This window comes from Salvelinus fontinalis, chromosome 4, assembly GCF_029448725.1.
Source record: "Salvelinus fontinalis isolate EN_2023a chromosome 4, ASM2944872v1, whole genome shotgun sequence".
NCBI classification, from domain to species: domain Eukaryota; kingdom Metazoa; phylum Chordata; class Actinopteri; order Salmoniformes; family Salmonidae; genus Salvelinus; species Salvelinus fontinalis.
The window spans coordinates 9463680-9483897 of record NC_074668.1 but is presented as its reverse complement, the minus strand read 5'-3'; the positions used below and the strand labels follow the sequence as shown (position 1 = coordinate 9483897).

Sequence of the window (20218 nt, the reverse complement as noted above, 5' to 3'; positions counted from 1 at the left end):
GTAGGCTGTCTCGTCATTGTTGGTAATCAAGCCTACTACTTGTTGTGTCGTCTGCAAACTTGATGATTGAGTTGGAGGTGTGCTTGGCCACACAGTCATGGGTGAACAGGGAGTACAGGAGGGTGCTGAGCACGCACCCTTGTGGGGCCCCAGTGTTGAGGATCAGCGAAGTGGAGATGTTGTTTCCTACCTTCACCACTTGGGGCGGCCCATCAGGAAGTCCATGACCCAGTTGCACAGGGCGGGGTTCAGACCCAGGGCCTCGAGTTTAATGAGTTTGGAGGGAACTATGGTGTTGAATGCTGAGCTGTAGTCTATGAACAGCATTCTTACATGGGTGTTCCTCTTGTCCAGATGGAACAGGGCAGTGTGCAGTGTGATGGCGATTGCATAGTCTGTGGATCTATTGGGGCGGTAAGCAAATTGAAGTGGGTCTATGATGACAGGTAAGGTAGAGGTGATGTGATCATTGACTATCCTCTCAAAGCACTCCATGATGACAGAAGTGAGTGCTACAGGGCAATAGTCATTTAGTTCAGTTACCTTTGCTTTCTTGGGTACAGGAACAATGGTGGCCATCTTGAAGCATGTGGGGACAGCAGACTGGGATAAGGACAGATTTAATATGTCTGTAAATACACCAGCCAGCTGGTCTGCCAATGCTCTGGGGACGTGACTAGAGATGCCGTCTGGGCCGGCAGCCTTGCGAGGGTTAACACACTTAAATGTCTTACTCACATCAGCCAGGAGAGCTTGAAGGAGAAGGAGAGCACACGGTACTTGGTAGTGGGCCACGTTGGTGGCACTGTATTAACCTCAAAGTGGGCGAAGAAGTTGTTTAGCTTGTCCGAAAGCAAGACGTCGGTGTCCGCGACGTGGCTTGTTTTCCTTTTGTGGTCCGTGATTGTCTGTAGACCCTGCCACATACGTCTTGTGTCTGAGCCGTTGAATTGCGACTCCACTTTGTCTCTTTACTGGCATTTTGCCTGTTTGATTGCCTTGCGGAGGAAATGTTTAAATGACTTTCTTTTTTTAAACGTAACCTTTATTTAACTAGGCACATTTTTATTTACATTGGCGGCCTACCCCGGCCAAACCCCTACGACACTGGGCCAATTGGGTGCCGCCCTATGGGACAAACTACACTGTTTGTATTCTGACATATTCCCAGTCACCTTGCCATGGTTAAATGTGGTCGTTCACTCTATTTAGTTTTGCGCGAATGCTGCCATCTATCCATGGTTTCTGGTTAGGGTAGGTTTTAATAGTCACGGTGGGTACAGCATCTCCTATACACTTTTTCACCGTATCAGTATATTCGTAAATATTGTTCTCTGAAGCTACCACCCCCCCCCCCCCCCACTGAAAAACCAGTGCCGCGAAATTCAAAAAAAATATTTTTTTAAAATATTTAACTTTCACACATTAAAGTCCAATACAGCTAATGAAAGACACAGATCTTGTGAATCCAGTCAACTTGTCTGATTTTTAAAATGTTTTACAGGGAAGACACAATATGTAAAGATGTACATCTATTACCTAAAAACACATTAGCATAATCCACCATCTTTTATTTGTCCACCAACACCAGTAGCCATCACCAATTCGGCTAAACTAAGATATTTATAGCCCCTAACCAACAAAAAAACTCATTAGATGACAGTCTGATAACATATTTATGGTATGGGATAGGTTTTGTTAGAAAAAAGTGCATATTTCAGGTAGATGGCATAGGTTACAATTGCACCCACCGTCACAAATGGAATAGAAAAACTACTTAGAGCAACGTGTTTACCTACTTACTAATCATCAAACATTTCGTAAAAATACACAGCATACACGAATCGAAAGACACAGATCCTGTGAATACAGACAATATTTCAGATTTTCTAAGTGTCTTACAGCGAAAACACAATAAATCGTTATATTAGCGTAGCACATAGCACATAGCAGCCCAGCATTGATTCTAGCCAAAGTGAGCGATAAAAGTCAACATCGCCAAAAGATATTAATTTTTTCACTAACCTTCTCAGAATTCTTCCGATGACACTCCTGTAACATCATATTACACATTCCATATAGAGTTTGATCGCAAATGTTTATATTTAGCCACCAAAATCATGGTTAGACAATGTGAAATGTAGACAAGCTGGTCAGAAAAAGTCCTTGCGCCACTTAGACAGTGATCTACTCTTATACATAAATACTCATAAACGTGACTAAAAAATATAGGGTGGACAGGGATTGATAGACAATTTAATTCTTAATACAATTGCGGAATAACATTTTTTAATTTATCCTTACTTTTCAATACAGTTTGCGCCTAGCGAAGCTACGTCATAAAACATGGCGTCCTAAGCCACTAAAATGTTTCGACAGAAACACGATTTATCATAATAAAAATGTCCTACCTTGAGCTGTTCTTCCATCAGTATCTTGGGCAAAGGATCCTTTCTTGAGAGCAATCGTCTTTTGGTGGAAAGCTGTCCTCTTGCCATGTGGAAATGCCTACTGCGTTCGGGATGAACTGAAAAGCGTGCCCAACTATTCACATCGTTGCAAAAATAAATGTCCCAAAATCGCACTAAACGGATATAAATTGCTATAAAACGCTTTAAATTAACTACCTTATGATGTTTTTAACTCCCATAACGAGTAGAAACATGACCCGAGTAATATTACCCCCTTCACTAATGCTTGGAACAGGAGCGGGCCGGTGTCCTCTAGGCGCATGACGCAGCTCCAAAAGAATGACTAGCTTCAGGGTTTTTTCATTTGTGGGGCCTGTGAACGCGCAATCGACCCCATTGGAATCGTCATCACGTAAAGGCATCCAGGGGAAGACGTAAGAAGTGTCCGTATAGTCATAGCAATATCAGTGCCGTTTTAACTGACTTCAGAACAGTGGCCAACATTTCTGAAATCTGAATCCATGTCAGGGAAATTGCTGTAGAATGGGCTCTGTTCCACTTAGAGACAAAATTTCAACTCCTATAGAAACTATAGACTGTTTTCTATCCAATAATAATAATAATATGCATATTGTACGATCAAGGATTTTGTGGGAAGCCGTTTCAAAAATTACCCAATTAGCATAAATAGTCTAAACAGCGCCCCCATCCCCAACAGGTTAGTTTAGCCCTAACCTTGCCCCAAACTGCTGCTCTTATGGGTCAGAATATAATGATGTAATTACGTGTCGAAGGTCTCCGATGGGGTATCTCCTCGTGGACCGAGTTACGACTTCTCCTCTGATGGAGACACTTCTGTTGTTACCAGGTGTAACTCTCTGGATTGTCCACACAATGTCAGTGTCCTTTCTCATAGTGGTCTGTTTCCTCGCCCTTGTTCTGAAAAGAGTCTTCTGAGGACAGTCAGCCGTGTAGCTCAGGGCTCCAGTGTAGGAATGAAAGCAGTGTAGACACAGGATTCCTTGGAGAGTGGTAACCGGGTGGTCCTGCTTGAATTCACCCTCTTAGACGCAGCTACTCATCCGTAGCATAGATTGTTAAAAGGTTCCTTTGTCTTCTTGACCCTCGTGTTGTGGTTGCTGACGACTCAGACCTTCGCTGCAGCGCTTGGTCACCTAGTCATGATGTTAATTCTTAACTCACATGTTGTAGACCCTCGGGTCAGAAATGGGCGTTTCCGCCTTCAGGGCAAGTTCTCTGGGCGTAACTAGTTACGAGGCAAAGTCTGGATTTTACTCAGACCCAATTTAGACAACTAACTTCACATTTCATCTTTACAAAAACATTATCTTTGATCTGGACATTTTCCACACAATGTACCGTATGCAAACATCAGGTAAATATTCAAGTTGCAATGTTTTCGTTATAACGTTATCATTTAACTTTTAATAACAGAACAAAAACTACATTCATTTTCATATTCCATCTATCGTCATTACTACCATTTTGGCTGACGAAACATATTGTCCCAAAGTCCATTTATTGCATGTTACTGTTCTGAGGTAGGTTCTCCATAGGGCCATCATACATTCCATTCCTCCACAGTGAACGGACAAAGGGATTTTGTCTGCTGCTTTAAGATTTACAATGGGCGTGAGGTGTCATAAAACCCCCCCACCTCCATACCTCTCGATCTCTCCCCCTCTAGTGGGTGTGAGAAATGTCTCGTGTAGGAGTATGGTCAACAGTAATCTGACCTGAACAGGCCAGTCATGACAATTCACTGTAGTGTTTTTGTGGACATGAAGGTAGTATACTGTATAGCATTCACTGTAGTGTTTTTTCTGAAGTTTACTATATTAATCACCACTACAGTCATGTCCACAAAAACACTACAGTGAATACTAAATAAAATACAAATTAAAAACTATTTTTTTAATGTCACATATACGAGATAGGTGCAGTGAAATGTGTTGTTTTACAGGGTATATTTTTCAGCCATAGTACAGCAAATTGAAGTGCCTTTCACAAGGACACATCAATAGAGTATTAACCTTGTAGGTTCTGGAATTCGAACCAGCGACCTTTCGATGACAGGCCCAATGCTCTAACCTCTAGGCTACCTGCCGCCCTACAGTCATGCTACAGTCATGTCCACAAAAATACTACAGAAATACTATAGTATATCAATATAGTAATACTACATTATTTCAACCATAGTATACTATAGTATTTTTTCATATGGGTTGTCAGTCTAAATTCTAGCATAGAAGCAGACACCACCTGTAGAGAGACGAGAGTTGATATGTTGATGAGGGTATATTCATCAACACACTTAATATCTATGTTGAGGGCCCGTTAGTGTGACTATGAGGGGTTGGATGTACAGTGCAATGAAAAAGTTTTTGCCTCCCTTCTGATTTTCAAAATTGTTGCATATTTTTTATATTTAATGTTATCAAATCTTCAACAAAACTTCATATTAGATAAAGGGAACCTGAGTTTACAAATAACTAAAAATAAGATACTTAATTAATTTATTTATTGAACAGTTTAATCTGCTGTTGTCCGCTATTGACCCCGTCTGCTGTTAACTTCCCTCTTGTATTACTTGTGCTGGTGTTTGCCTGCTTTTCTGTCGCTGTGTAAAAACTCATGTGTGGTCCAGGCTGGGTATCAAACAAAGCTATTTTGATCAATCTGCTTGTCTTTCAGACAGCGTAAGAAATGCTGTTTCACTAAGAGCTAAGTAGACTTGAAATACAAATCATTTGTATCAACAGAGTTTATTTTCCATTTCATATCAATGATCCCTTTTCTTTTTTAGTAGAATTGCTGTTTTGGCAGTTAGAGGAAAGAGCAGAGCTATGGGACGGGTTCTCTTTGTTTGTTATTGGAATTCATCAGCAAAAGCATTTTTAATCAGGCAGAGCGGCCAACTGGGATGAAAACAGGAATTATGGGACAATTCCTCCCAGTAAGACATGCAATGTTGTATGTGTTTGTGCGTGCGTGCTTGCTTGTGTACTTGTAAGTGTGTGAGAGAGAGAACAACAGCCAGATGCAGTATAAGAGGCTTCAGTGGAGAACAGGCACCCTTTTTGGAGAGGAACTGATGTAGGGGAAGGAGGAGGAGGAGGAGGAGGAGGAGGAGGAGGAGGAGGAGGAGGAGGAGGAGACACCCTAGCATGTTCACAAGGGTAGTTATTTAACATATTTATTATTCCCTGCTTTGAAATGCCCGCTGTGGGGCTTTTCTATTCGCCTGCTGTTTGAGTACAGTATCAGCCAGCGCACTCACACACACATCCACACACACTCACACACACATCCAAACACACTCACACACACATCCACACACATCCACACACACTCACACACACATCCACACACACTCACACACACATCCACACACACTCACACACACATCCACACACACACTCACACACACATCCACACACATCCACACACACTCACACACACACATCCACACATACTCACACACACATCCACACACATCCACACACACTCACACACACATCCACACACACTCAAACACACATCCACACACACTCACACACACATCCACACACACACTCACACACCTTCGCACGCATGCACTCACTCACGCACACACCCACAGACGTATACACACACACAAACAAACACACACATACATTCATGTTTCATACACATCACAACTGCTGCTACCAGATTTACTATTGCTAATATTGCACAGTTTAAGGACTTGCCCTCCCCCCCCCTAATCCCCCCTTTCTATGATACATGTCTAAATATTGGACAATAAATTGTGCCTTCCTGTATTAAATGCTAAAATGTTTATTATATTCTACTGCCGTGTCTCTTTTATCATTAGAGGTTGAAGCAGAGAAGCTGCCGTAGCCCTATTGCATTTGTTCCCGTTCGTTATCGTTATTATTATGTTCCTTTTTCTGCCATTTTGGTGAAAATATTCCCATTTCCATGAGATGAAAAGGCCCAGGACTGTGCAATTTAGCAACTTGGTAAAGGCCCACGGGCCACACCCTCTAATGCAATACCATGCCAATTGGCCACATGGTGGTGGTATAACAAGTGATTGAAAATGCTAACTTTGTAAGGTCAGCCACGCACCCCGTGTGATCTAGAGTAATGACATTCAGTCCGTAGGCCCCGAATGACCAATATTTGCCAAACTTGATATATGGCATCTATGGACCAAGGTCTGTAAAGGCACTATACTGCAGACTAGAACGTCAAACACCATGGCCATAACTGACCAATAAACATTCACGTGGGTGTGGTGGGTGTGGTCTGTCACATATATGCATATAAATCAGTCACGGATAAACACTGTCAAGGCTTCACATATGCAAGCACATTCATATCGACCACACAGTGATGATATAACAGGCACATTTTCATATATCTTCATCTGTCTTACTCTGAGTGATGGAATTTGGCACACGTGCTCAAGGATATGAGTCTAGCTAACCTGTAAAATATGGTTGAGGTTGGCCACATTGTGGCGCTGTTGGACAGGAAAAAACATAAATATGTGAACACCTACTCTTCGAACATCTCAGTCCAAAATAATGGGCATTAATATGGAGTTATAACAGCCTCCACTCTTGTCACGATCTTTCAAGATCGAACCCAGAAGCAGACCAGGACAAGGAGCGTAGGAAGAAGGTGAGTATTTATTTACAGTGAAATGTGAAAAGGTAGATATATCCAGATGGCGTAGCGGGCAACGGTGGTGAGTAGATGAGAGGAAATAGGTGAATCCAATGTAGTAGCAGAATCCTCTGTCAACCAGGCGGGAATGGAGTGAATGATCCAGGTGAGTAACTGAAGACAAAACAAACGGAGGTAAGTTCAAGGCAAGCAATACGTAAATGAAAACAACAAAACAAATTCTATCCAACTGGAGTCTGGTACTCAGGCACAACATACTGTTCATGGCTAACGATCCGGCAGGGAATGGAAGTCAGGTCAGAGCTCTTGAAGGGTAGAGATGATGATCAGGACAGGTGTGCAGATTACTGACGGGAAACAGGTGCGGGTGAAATCAATCTCCCAATGAGCTAATTCGCCCAGCAACCAGACAGGGTGCGTTCCAGGACATCTGAAACACACTCCAGGACAGACACACAGGCAAACCCAGACTCAGGAAGCAGGATTCGTGACAGTACCCCCCCTCCGACGAACGCCACCGGGCGGACTACCTGGAGCGCCAGGATGGAGGCGGTAGAAGTCACGAATCAGGTCGTCATCCAGAATCTGTCGCCGAGGAATCCAACTCCTCTCCTCTGGACCATATCCTTCCCAGTCCACTAGAAACTGGTACCCTCGACCCCGCCGTCTGGAGTCCATGATGCGGCGCACCGTGTAGACAGGACCACCTCCGATCATCCGAGGAGGAGGAGGACGAGGAGGAGGAGGCAACAGAGGACTGAGGTGAACCGGCTTGAGACAGGAGACATGAAAAGTAGGATGCACTCTAAGTGTTGCAGGCAACTTGAGTCGAACCACCACAGGATTTATGATTCTCTCCACTACAAACGGACCAATGAACTTAGGTGACAACTTCCTTGACTCCGTCCGTAGAGGAAGATCCCGTGTAGCCAACCAAACCTTATCTCCAACCGTATAAGCTGGGGCAGGAATACGGCGACGGTTCGCCTGTATCTGATACCGGTCAGAAACTCTAAGGAGAGCCTTCCTGGCCCGATGCCAGGTCCGGTGGCAACGACGAATATGGGTCTGGACAGAGGGAACCGAGAGATCCCTCTCCTGAGAAGGAAACAAAGGAGGTTGGTATCCGTAAAGGCATTGGAAGGGGGACATCCCAGTGGCAGATGAAGGAAGGGTATTATGGGCATACTCAACCCAGGGTAATTGAGATGACCAAGAGGTGGGATCAGAGGAGACAAGACAACGCAGCGTGGACTCCATCTTCTGGTTGGCTCTCTCCGCTTGACCATTAGATTGTGGGTGAAATCCAGAAGTGAGACTGACTGTAGCTCCAATGGCCAAACAGAAGGACTTCCAGACAGCAGAGGTAAACTGAGGACCACGGTCAGACACAATGTCACTGGGCAATCCGTGAACCCTGAAAACCTCCCTGACCAGGATCTCGGACGTCTCCGTAGCCGATGGAAGCTTGGAGAGAGGAACAAAATGAGCAAACTTGCTGAATCTGTCCACAATAGTCAGAATGACCGTGTTCCCAACAGAAGGGGGCAATCCCGTGACAAAATCCAGGGCCAGATGCGACCAAGGTCGCCGAGGAATAGGTAGGGGGTGAAGAAGCCCAGAGCTGGGCCGATTGGTACTTTTGTTCTGGGCACAAACAGGACATGCGGCAACAAACCTCCGGGTATCTTCTCCCATGGCAGGCCACCAAAAACGTCTGCGCAGTAGTGCCATAGTCCGAGCAACGCCAGGGTGACAAGCTATCTTGCTGGCGTGGGACCACTGAAGGACAGCAGAACGGACCGACTCGGGTACGAACAACCGACCGGGTGGACCGTTACCGGGGCCGGGCTGCGTCCGAAGGGCCGCCATCACATCCTCCTCTATCCTCCATGTAACGGCTCCCACGACAACATTCTGGGGAAGAATCGTCTCAGTCTTGACCCCACTCTCCTCCGTCTTAGAGAACATCCGGGACAGGGCGTCCGCCTTCCCGTTCTTCGACCCAGGTCGGAACGTCAGGGAAAAATTGAAACGTCCAAAAAACAAAGCCCACCTGGCCTGACGGGCGTTGAGACGTTTAGCCGATTGCACGTAAGCCAGATTCTTGTGGTCAGTCCAGACCACAAACGGTTGCTCCGCTCCCTCCAACCAGTGACGCCACTCCTCCAAGGCAAGCTTCACAGCGAGAAGCTCCCGGTTACCCACATCGTAGTTTCTTTCAGCTGGAGAAAGACGACAAGAGTAGAAAGCGCAGGGATGGAGTCTACCGTCAGTGGAGCTACGCTGGGACAGGATGGCGCCCACCCCCACATCAGAAGCATCCACTTCCACAACGAACTGACAGGAAGTGTCAGGTTGAGAGAGAATCGGGGCGTTGGTGAATCGGCTCTTCAAGTCCAGAAATGCTCGGTCTGCCTCAGGAGTCCAACAGAACTTTCTGGTGCAAGACGTCAGGGCAGTTAGAGGTGCAGCCACCCGGCTGTAGTCACGGATAAACCTCCGATAAAAATTCGCAAACCCCAGGAATCTCTGGAGCTGCAATCTTGTACCGGGCTGGACCCAATCCCGAACCGCCCGAACCTTCTCTTGGTCCATCTTGATCTCTCCCCTGGATATGATGTACCCGAGAAAGGACGTTGTGTGGGCGTGAAAATCACACTTCTCAGCCTTCACGAACAGACGGTTCTCCAATAACCGCTGCAGGACCTGCTTGACATGCAGAACGTGGCTAGAAAGCTCCTTTGAGAAGATGAGGATATCATCCAGGTAAACGAACACAAAAATACCAATCATATCTCTCAGAACGTCATTCACCATACTTTGGAACACAGCCGGAGCGTTGGTCAGTCCAAACGGCATCACCTGGTACTCAAAATGTCCCATCGGAGTATTGAACCCAGTCAACCACTCGTCCCCCTCTTTGATCCGAACCAAATGATAAGCATTACGTAAATCAAGCTTCGTAAAAACCGTAGCACCCTGTAAGGAATCGAAAGCCGAGCTCATCAAGGGCAGGGGATACTTGTTCTTAACCGTAATATCATTCAAACCCCGATAATCAATACACGGTCGAAGAGAGCCATCCTTCTTCTTCACAAAAAAAAATCCTGCTCCCAAAGGTGATGACGATGGCCGAATGAGACCTGTAGCTAGAGACTCCTTGATGTAGGTCTCCAAGGCCTCACGTTCCGGTCGAGAGATACTGTATAACCGTCCCTTGGGAAAGGCAGCTCCAGGAAACAGATTAATCGCACAATCATAAGGTCGGTGGGGAGGAAGGGACAGAGCCTTCTGTTTACTGAATACCTCACCCAACTCGTGATATGTTTCTGGAACCAGGGACAAATCAGGAGGAGCAGAGTCACTGACCTGACTGGAAACAGCAGGAGAACAGGCAGTCCTAAGGCAGTTAGCATGACACTCAATGCTCCAACTAGTTACCTTCCCTGTCACCCAATCAAACGAGGGATTGTGTTCCTTCAGCCAGGGGTAACCAAGAACCAGAGGAACATGGGGCGAGGACAAAATGAAGAAAGAGATAAACTCTGAATGATTTCCCGACACCAACATCTTAACCGGTTCAGTCCTCATAGTGATCCGTGCCAGACTACTGCCGTTCAGAGTGGTTGCTTCAATGGCTTCCGGCAATTGCTCCTTGGAAAGCCCCAGCTGTTCCACCAAGTCGGCATCCATAAAGCTGCCATCGGCACCTGAATCGATAAAAGCGTTCATGTCAAAACTCTGATCCTTATTCATAAGGGTTGCAGGAAAACGGGGTCTGACAAGATCCTTGAGAGATTGAAACTGGCTCGCTAAAATTCCTCCCAAAACTAGCGAGCCGGGCAGTTTAACGGGCGCTGTGGACAAGCGGAGATGTAATGTCCCGATCTACCACAGTAGAAACAGCTATTGGTCTCACGTCTACGTTGGCGCTCCTCCTTAGTTAGCCCGTGTCGCCCCACTTGCATTGGTTCAGAATCTGGTGGCAAGACCCCTCCACTAATCCCGTGTGGAGAATAATGATCAATACGTCCTGGTTCACCTCCTGAACCGAATGGTAACCGAGTTGCAGATTGATTGGATGGGCCCCACTGCTTCTCCCTCCTTCTCTCTCGGACTCTATTATCTACCCGAATAGATAAAGCGACCAAGCTGTCCAGGTCACTAGGCTCTGGATAAGATATCAGCTCGTCCTTAAGTTCCTCTGACAACCCCTTGTAAAAAACCGCTTGTAGTGACTCCTCATTCCAACCACTCTCCACAGCCAATGTCCTGAACTCAATCATAAAATCTGCCACACTGCGATCTCCTTGGCGAAGAGAGAACAAACGTTTAGCTGCATCCTTACCTCGGACTGGATGATCAAAAAGCTTTCTCATCTCTCCCGTGAACTCCTGATATGAAGCCGTGCAGGTTCCCTGCCGTTCCCAAACGGCTGAAGCCCATTCCAGAGCTCTTCCACGCAACAGTTCAATAACAAAGGCTATCCTAGCCTTGTCAGTGGCGTAAGAATGGGGCTGTAGATCAAACACTAACCCACACTGCATAAGAAACGAACGGCATTTTCCCAAATCCCCTTCATATTTATCAGGCGTCGGTACCTTGGGTTCACGGAATGACACTGCTCCAGACACGGCAGGTGAGATGGGTGAAACCGGTGGTGAATGAATCGCCGGTAAACTGAGCTGATCCTGGATTTGTGTCAAGCTAGCAGATAAGTTCTGGATCGAACTCGCTATCTCCTGTAGCGCCGTATTGTGTTGTCCCAATGTCTTCCCCTGCTGGGTAATGGCATGGCAAACGGAGTCCAGGTCCGCTGGGTTCATCACTGGCCGGATCGTTCTGTCACGATCTTTCAAGATCGAACCCAGAAGCAGACCAGGACAAGGAGCGTAGGAAGAAGGTGAGTATTTATTTACAGTGAAATGTGAAAAGGTAGATATATCCAGATGGCGTAGCGGGCAACGGTGGTGAGTAGATGAGAGGAAATAGGTGAATCCAATGTAGTAGCAGAATCCTCTGTCAACCAGGCGGGAATGGAGTGAATGATCCAGGTGAGTAACTGAAGACAAAACAAACGGAGGTAAGTTCAAGGCAAGCAATACGTAAATGAAAACAACAAAACAAATTCTATCCAACTGGAGTCTGGTACTCAGGCACAACATACTGTTCATGGCTAACGATCCGGCAGGGAATGGAAGTCAGGTCAGAGCTCTTGAAGGGTAGAGATGATGATCAGGACAGGTGTGCAGATTACTGACGGGAAACAGGTGCGGGTGAAATCAATCTCCCAATGAGCTAATTCGCCCAGCAACCAGACAGGGTGCGTTCCAGGACATCTGAAACACACTCCAGGACAGACACACAGGCAAACCCAGACTCAGGAAGCAGGATTCGTGACAACTCTTCTGGGAAGGCTTTCCACCAGATGTTGAAGCATTGCTACGGGGACATCCATTCAGCCACGAACACTAGTGAGGTCGGGCACTGATGTGGGGCACTGATGTGGGGCGATTGCAGTCGATGTTCCAATTCATTGTTGAGGTCAGGGCTTTGTGCAGGCCAGTCAAGGTCTTCCACACAAACCATTTCTGTATGGACCTCGCTTTGTGCACGGGACATTGACATGTTGAAACAGGAAAGGGCCTTCCCCAAACGGTTGCCACAAAGTTGAAAGTACAGAATCGTCTAGAACGTCATTGTAGGCTGTAGCGTTAAGATTTCCCTTCACTGGAACTAAGGGGCCTAGCAAACCATGAAAAACTGCTCCAGACCATTATTCCTCCTCCACCAAACTTTACAGTTGGCACCATGTATTCGGGCAGGTAGCGTTCTCCTGGAATCCGACAAACCCAGATTCGTCCATTGGAATGCCAGATGGTAAAGCGTGATTCATCACTCTGGAGAACGCATTTCCACTGCTCCCGAGTCCCATGGCGGCGATCTTTACACCACTCAGAGCCAGAGCTTGGCATTGCACATGGTGATCTTAAGCTTGTATGTGGCTGCTCGGGCCATGGAAACCCATTTCAAGAAGCTCCCGACAAACAGTTATTCTGCTGATGCTGCCTCCAGACGCAGTTTGGAACTCTGTAGTGAGTGAAGCAACCGAGGACAGACTATTTTTACGCGCTACACGCTTCAGCGGTCTCATTCTGTGAGCTTGTGTTGCCCACCGTTGTTGCTCCTAGACGTTTCCACTTCACAATAACAGCACTTCCAGTTTTTGCAGGGCAGAAATTTGACGAACTGACTTGTTTGAAAGGTGGCATCCTATGAAGGTGCCATGTTGAAAGTCACAGAGCTTTTCAGTAAGGCCATTCTACCGCCAATGTTTGTCTATGGAGATTGCATGGCTGTGTGCACATTTCTTTACACCCGTCAGCAATAGGTGTGGCTGAAATAGCCGAATCCACTAATTTGAACACATTTTAGGGGCGTTCACATACTTTTGTATATATAGTGTACCAAATCTGGTTCAGCAGTTCTGGAGAAGACGTTTAACGTAGTCAACATCATTGAAAAATGGTCCAAAATACATCAAAAGCAAATAATATTGCATGATCAGCTTGATTTTGAGTTCTGATATTTGGCAAGCTTAGTAAGAAGTACTGTAATTCATTCTAGGGCAGTGTCACCAATTTGTCCTGATGGTTTCACAGTTGGCACAGCTGAACCCCGGCAACACTGCTTGCAGCTTTAATTTCTTATTGTCGTTGCTGTTAAGGCTGTCGCTTTCCTCATCCTCAGATGAGGTGAGGAGAGAAGGATCTTCAGACCAAAATGCGGAGTCAGGGAAATAAGCCATCTTTATTACAAATACGACGGCCACTAAACAAAACAAAACACTTTCAAAACTTACAAAATAACAAAACGTAACGAACGGAACCTGAACATAAACTTACATCGACAAACGTAAACTCACGAACAGGAACGTTACATCGAAACGTACGAACAGCCAAACAGCCCCGATAGTGAAGAACATCGAACACAACGAAGACATCACAGGAGACAATCACCCACAAACAAACAGTGAGAATGCCCTACCTAAATATGACTCTTGATTAGAGGAAAACGCAAACCACCTGCCTCTAATCAAGAGCCATACCAGGCAAACCAAAAACAACATAGAAACAGATAACATAGACTGCCCACCCAAAACTAACGCCCTGACCATAAACACATAAAAACTAACATAAATAGGTCAGGACTGTTACAGTACCCCCCCCCTCAAGGTGCGAACGCCGGGCGCACCAGCACAAAGTCCAGGGGAGGGTCCGGGTGGGCAGTTGACCACGGTGGTGGTTCCGGCTCAGGACGCTGTCCCCAGCACCGGGACAAGGGGCAACACCGGGACAAGGGGCAACACCGGGACAAGGGGCAGATCCCGGCTGAAGGACTCTGGCAGGTCCTGTTTGGACGGCTCTGGCAGGTCCTGGCTGGACGGCTCTGGCAGGTCCATGCAGGCTGACGGCTCTCGACACTCATGGCAGACTGACGGCTCTCTAGGCTCATGGCAGACGGGCGGCTTTGCAGGCTCATGGCAGACGGATGGCTCAGACGGCGCTGGGGAGACGGATGGCTCAGATGGCGCTGGGGAGACGGATGGCTCAGATGGCGCTGGGGAGACGGATGGCTCAGATGGCGCTGGGGAGACGGATGGCTCAGATGGCGCTGGGGAGACAGATAGCTCTGTAGGGAGGAGAAGGAGAGACAGCCTGGTGCGTGGTCTAGGCACCGGCTGCGCTGGAGAGGAGGAAACAGCAGGAGAGAGAACCCGGAGAGACAGCCCGGTACGGGGGGCTGCCACCGGAGGACTGGTACATGGAGGTGGCACCGGGTCTACCGGACCGTGAAGGAGGACACGTGCTCTTGAGCACCGAGCCTCCCCAACCCTCCCAGGTTGAATGAACCCCGTAGCCCTGCCAGTGCGGCGAGGTGGAATAGCCCGCACTGGGCTATGCAGGCGAACCGGGGACACCACCTGTAAGGCTGGTGCCATGTACACCGGCCCGAGGAGACGTACTGGAGACCAGCTACGTTGGGCCGGCTTCATGGCACCCGGCTCGATGCCCAACCTAGCCCTCCCAGTGCGGCAAGGTGGAATAGCCCGCACTGGGCTAAGCACGCGTACTGGGGACACCGTGCGCTTTACCGCATAACACGGTGTCTTACCAGTACGACGCCTTCTACCTCCACGGTAAGCACGGGGAGTTTGCTCGGGTATCTTACCCGGCTTTGCCACACTCCTCGTGTGCCCCCCCCCCAAGAAATTTTTTGGTCTGACTCACGGGCTCCCAACCGCGTCGTCGCGCTGCCTCCTCATACCAGCGCCGCTCAGCCTTCGCTGCTTCCAATTCCTCCTTTGGACGGCGATATTCCCCTGGTTGAGCCCAAGGTCCTCTACCGTCCAAGATCTCCTCCCAAGTCCAGAAGTTCTTGTTGCGCCGTCGAGCATTCCCATACCGCTTGGTCTCTGTTTGTTGGTGGGTGATTCTGTTAAGGCTGTCGCTTTCCTCATCCTCAGATGAGGTGAGGAGAGAAGGATCTTCAGACCAAAATGCGGAGTCAGGGAAATAAGCCATCTTTATTACAAATACGACGGCCACTAAACAAAACAAAACACTTTCAAAACTTACAAAATAACAAAACGTAACGAACGGAACCTGAACATAAACTTACATCGACAAACGTAAACTCACGAACAGGAACGTTACATCGAAACGTACGAACAGCCAAACAGCCCCGATAGTGAAGAACATCGAACACAACGAAGACATCACAGGAGACAATCACCCACAAACAAACAGTGAGAATGCCCTACCTAAATATGACTCTTGATTAGAGGAAAACGCAAACCACCTGCCTCTAATCAAGAGCCATACCAGGCAAACCAAAAACAACATAGAAACAGATAACATAGACTGCCCACCCAAAACTAACGCCCTGACCATAAACACATAAAAACTAACATAAATAGGTCAGGACTGTTACAGTACCCCCCCCTCAAGGTGCGAACGCCGGGCGCACCAGCACAAAGTCCAGGGGAGGGTCCGGGTGGGCAGTTGACCACGGTGGTGGTTCCGGCTCAGGACGCTGTCCCCACACCACCATAGTCACTCCCCTCTTCTGTCTACCCCCTCCACTGACCACCCTAAAACTACTTTCCCCAAAATAAACAGCCAGCACCGGGACAAGGGGCAGCACCGGGACAAGGGGTAGCACCGGGACAAGGGGCAGCACCGGAACAAGGGGCAGCACCGGGATAAGGACCAGTACCGGAATAAGGGGCAGCACCGGGACAAGGGGCAGCACCGGGACAAGGGGCAGCACCGGGACAAGGGGCAGCACCGGGACAAGGGGCAGCACCGGGACAAGGGGCAGCACCGGGACAAGGGGCAACACCGGGACAAGGGGCAACACCGGGACAAGGGGCAGATCCCGGCTGAAGGACTCTGGCAGGTCCTGTTTGGACGGCTCTGGCAGGTCCTGGCTGGACGGCTCTGGCAGGTCCATGCAGGCTGACGGCTCTCGACACTCATGGCAGACTGACGGCTCTCTAGGCTCATGGCAGACGGGCGGCTTTGCAGGCTCATGGCAGACGGATGGCTCAGACGGCGCTGGGGAGACGGATGGCTCAGATGGCGCTGGGGAGACGGATGGCTCAGATGGCGCTGGGGAGACGGATGGCTCAGATGGCGCTGGGGAGACGGATGGCTCAGATGGCGCTGGGGAGACGGATGGCTCAGATGGCGCTGGGGAGACAGATAGCTCTGTAGGGAGGAGAAGGAGAGACAGCCTGGTGCGTGGTCTAGGCACCGGCTGCGCTGGAGAGGAGGAAACAGCAGGAGAGAGAACCCGGAGAGACAGCCTGGTACGGGGGGCTGCCACCGGAGGACTGGTACATGGAGGTGGCACCGGGTCTACCGGACCGTGAAGGAGGACACGTGCTCTTGAGCACCGAGCCTCCCCAACCCTACCAGGTTGAATGAACCCCGTAGCCCTGCCAGTGCGGCGAGGTGGAATAGCCCGCACTGGGCTATGCAGGCGAACCGGGGACACCACCTGTAAGGCTGGTGCCATGTACACCGGCCCGAGGAGACGTACTGGAGACCAGCTACGTTGGGCCGGCTTCATGGCACCCGGCTCGATGCCCAACCTAGCCCTCCCAGTGCGGCAAGGTGGAATAGCCCGCACTGGGCTAAGCACGCGTACTGGGGACACCGTGCGCTTTACCGCATAACACGGTGTCTTACCAGTACGACGCCTTCTACCTCCACGGTAAGCACGGGGAGTTTGCTCGGGTATCTTACCCGGCTTTGCCACACTCCTCGTGTGCCCCCCCCCAAGAAATTTTTTGGTCTGACTCACGGGCTCCCAACCGCGTCGTCGCGCTGCCTCCTCATACCAGCGCCGCTCAGCCTTCGCTGCTTCCAATTCCTCCTTTGGACGGCGATATTCCCCTGGTTGAGCCCAAGGTCCTCTACCGTCCAAGATCTCCTCCCAAGTCCAGAAGTTCTTGTTGCGCCGTCGAGCATTCCCATACCGCTTGGTCTCTGTTTGTTGGTGGGTGATTCTGTTAAGGCTGTCGCTTTCCTCATCCTCAGATGAGGTGAGGAGAGAAGGATCTTCAGACCAAAATGCGGAGTCAGGGAAATAAGCCATCTTTATTACAAATACGACGGCCACTAAACAAAACAAAACACTTTCAAAACTTACAAAATAACAAAACGTAACGAACGGAACCTGAACATAAACTTACATCGACAAACGTAAACTCACGAACAGGAACGTTACATCGAAACGTACGAACAGCCAAACAGCCCCGATAGTGAAGAACATCGAACACAACGAAGACATCACAGGAGACAATCACCCACAAACAAACAGTGAGAATGCCCTACCTAAATATGACTCTTGATTAGAGGAAAACGCAAACCACCTGCCTCTAATCAAGAGCCATACCAGGCAAACCAAAAACAACATAGAAACAGATAACATAGACTGCCCACCCAAAACTAACGCCCTGACCATAAACACATAAAAACTAACATAAATAGGTCAGGACTGTTACAGTTGCATTGTCGAGTGGAAACCTGCAAGTAAGCATTTCATTGGATGGTAAATACCATGTGGTCTATTGTGGCTCAGTTGGTAGTGCATGGTGCTTGCAACGCCAGGGTTGTGTGTTTAATTCCCATGGGGGACTACTTAGGAAAATGTATGCACTCACTACTGTAAATCGCTCTGGATAAGAGTGTCTGCTAAAGTAATGTAAAATTAAAACACACACAGTCGTTTTGTTCTTCTATCTTCATGGGGACCTAAAATGTATTTCCATTCAAAATTATATTTTCCCTAAGCCTAACCCAATCATCTGACCTTAACACGTAACTCTAAACCTAACTCCTAACCCTAAAGATAACCAGTAAACCCTAATTGCAACCCTAAACCCCACCCCTAAGGTTAAAATAACCTTTGTCCTCATCAGGACTTGTTGTTTAACTATTCTTGTGGGGACTTTGGGGGATTTTAGATCCCCAAAAGCATAGAAGACCCCCCCCCCCCCCCCCCCCCCCCCCCGCCGCCGCCACTCAGCCCTGTCATCACACAGCTAACACTCTTTGTTTGTATGTCTGTCTGTTCTCCATCTCAGGACACCCAGAACATCGACACGTCTCTCATGGACCCGGCTAGCAACATCACCACCCTGGTGGGGCTCAACGCCTTCCGTATCCCCCTCTCCATCAGACAGAAGCTCTGTGGCAGCCTTGACGCGCCCCAGACCAGAGGATCCAATGACTGGAGGATGCTGGCCCACAAACTCAACCTGGACAGGTCAGAAGGAACACCCTAGCACATACAGCGCCTTCAGGAACTATTCACACCCTGTGACTTATTCCACATTTTGTTGTGTTGCAGCCTGAATTTAAAATGTATTTAACTGAGATGTTGTCACTGGCCTACTTTACCCCCTATTGTCAACGTGGAATTATGTTTTTCAAAATCTTTTCAAATTAATTCAAAATGAAAAGCTGAAATGCCTTGAGTCAATAAATATTCAACCCCTTTGTTATGGCAAGCCTAAATAAGTTCAGGACTAAGAATGTGCTTAAAAGTCACATACGTTGCATGGACTCACTGTGTGCAAAAATATGTGTTTAACATGATTTTTGAATGACTACCTCATCTATGTACCATACACATACACTTATCTGTAAGGTCCCCCAGTCTAGCAGTGAATTTCAAACACAGATTCAACCACAAACAGGGAGGTTTTCCAATGCCTCGCGAAGAACGGCACCTATTGGTAGATGGGTAACAATAAAGAAGGCAGACATTGAATATCCATTTGAGCATGGTGAAGTCATTAATTACACTTTGGATGGTGTATCAATACACCCAGTGACTACAAAGATGCAGGAAACTACAATGTTGTTGATCCATCATCAGTTGTTACTCCACAATACTAACCTAAATCACAGAGTGAAAAGAAGGAAGCCTGGATAGAATAAAAATATTCCAAAACATGCATCCTGTTTAAGTTAGGGCTGCAATCTGATAACAGCCAGTGAAAGTGCAGGGCGCCAAATTCAAACAACAGAAATCTCATAATTAAAATTCCTCAAACATACAAGTATCTTATACCATTTTAAAGGTAATCTTGTTGTTAATCCCACCACAGTGTCCGATTTCAAAAAGGCTTTACAGCTAAAGCACCACAAACGATTATGTTAGGTCACCGCCAAATCACAGAAAAACACAGCAATTTTTCCAGCCAAAGACAGGAGTCACAAAAAGCAGAAATAGAGATAAAATTAATCACTAACCTTTGATGATCTTCATCAGATGACACTCATAGGACTTCATGTTATACAATACATGTATGTTTTGTTCGGTAAAGTTCATATTTATATTAAAAAATCTCAGTTTACGTTGGCGCGTTATGTTCAATAGTTCCTAAAACATCCGGTGATTTTGCAGAGAGCCACATCAATTTCCAGAAATACTCATAATAAACGTTGATCAAAAATCAAGTGTTATACATGGAATTTTAGATCCACTTCTCCTTAATGCAACCGCTGTGTCAGATTTCAAAAAAGCTT

At 47.6% G+C, this 20218-nt stretch overlaps 1 protein-coding gene across 1 annotated transcript in view; it reads left to right on the top strand.

Moving 5' to 3' along the window:
- unc5ca (unc-5 netrin receptor Ca) overlaps positions 1-20218 on the top strand; it is a gene marked incomplete in the record, with an annotated part of 261508 nt that overhangs the window by 235350 nt on the left and 5940 nt on the right. The window contains 1 exon segment of the mRNA XM_055918711.1: positions 18769-18950. Coding sequence (XP_055774686.1) covers positions 18769-18950 — 182 coding nt within the window.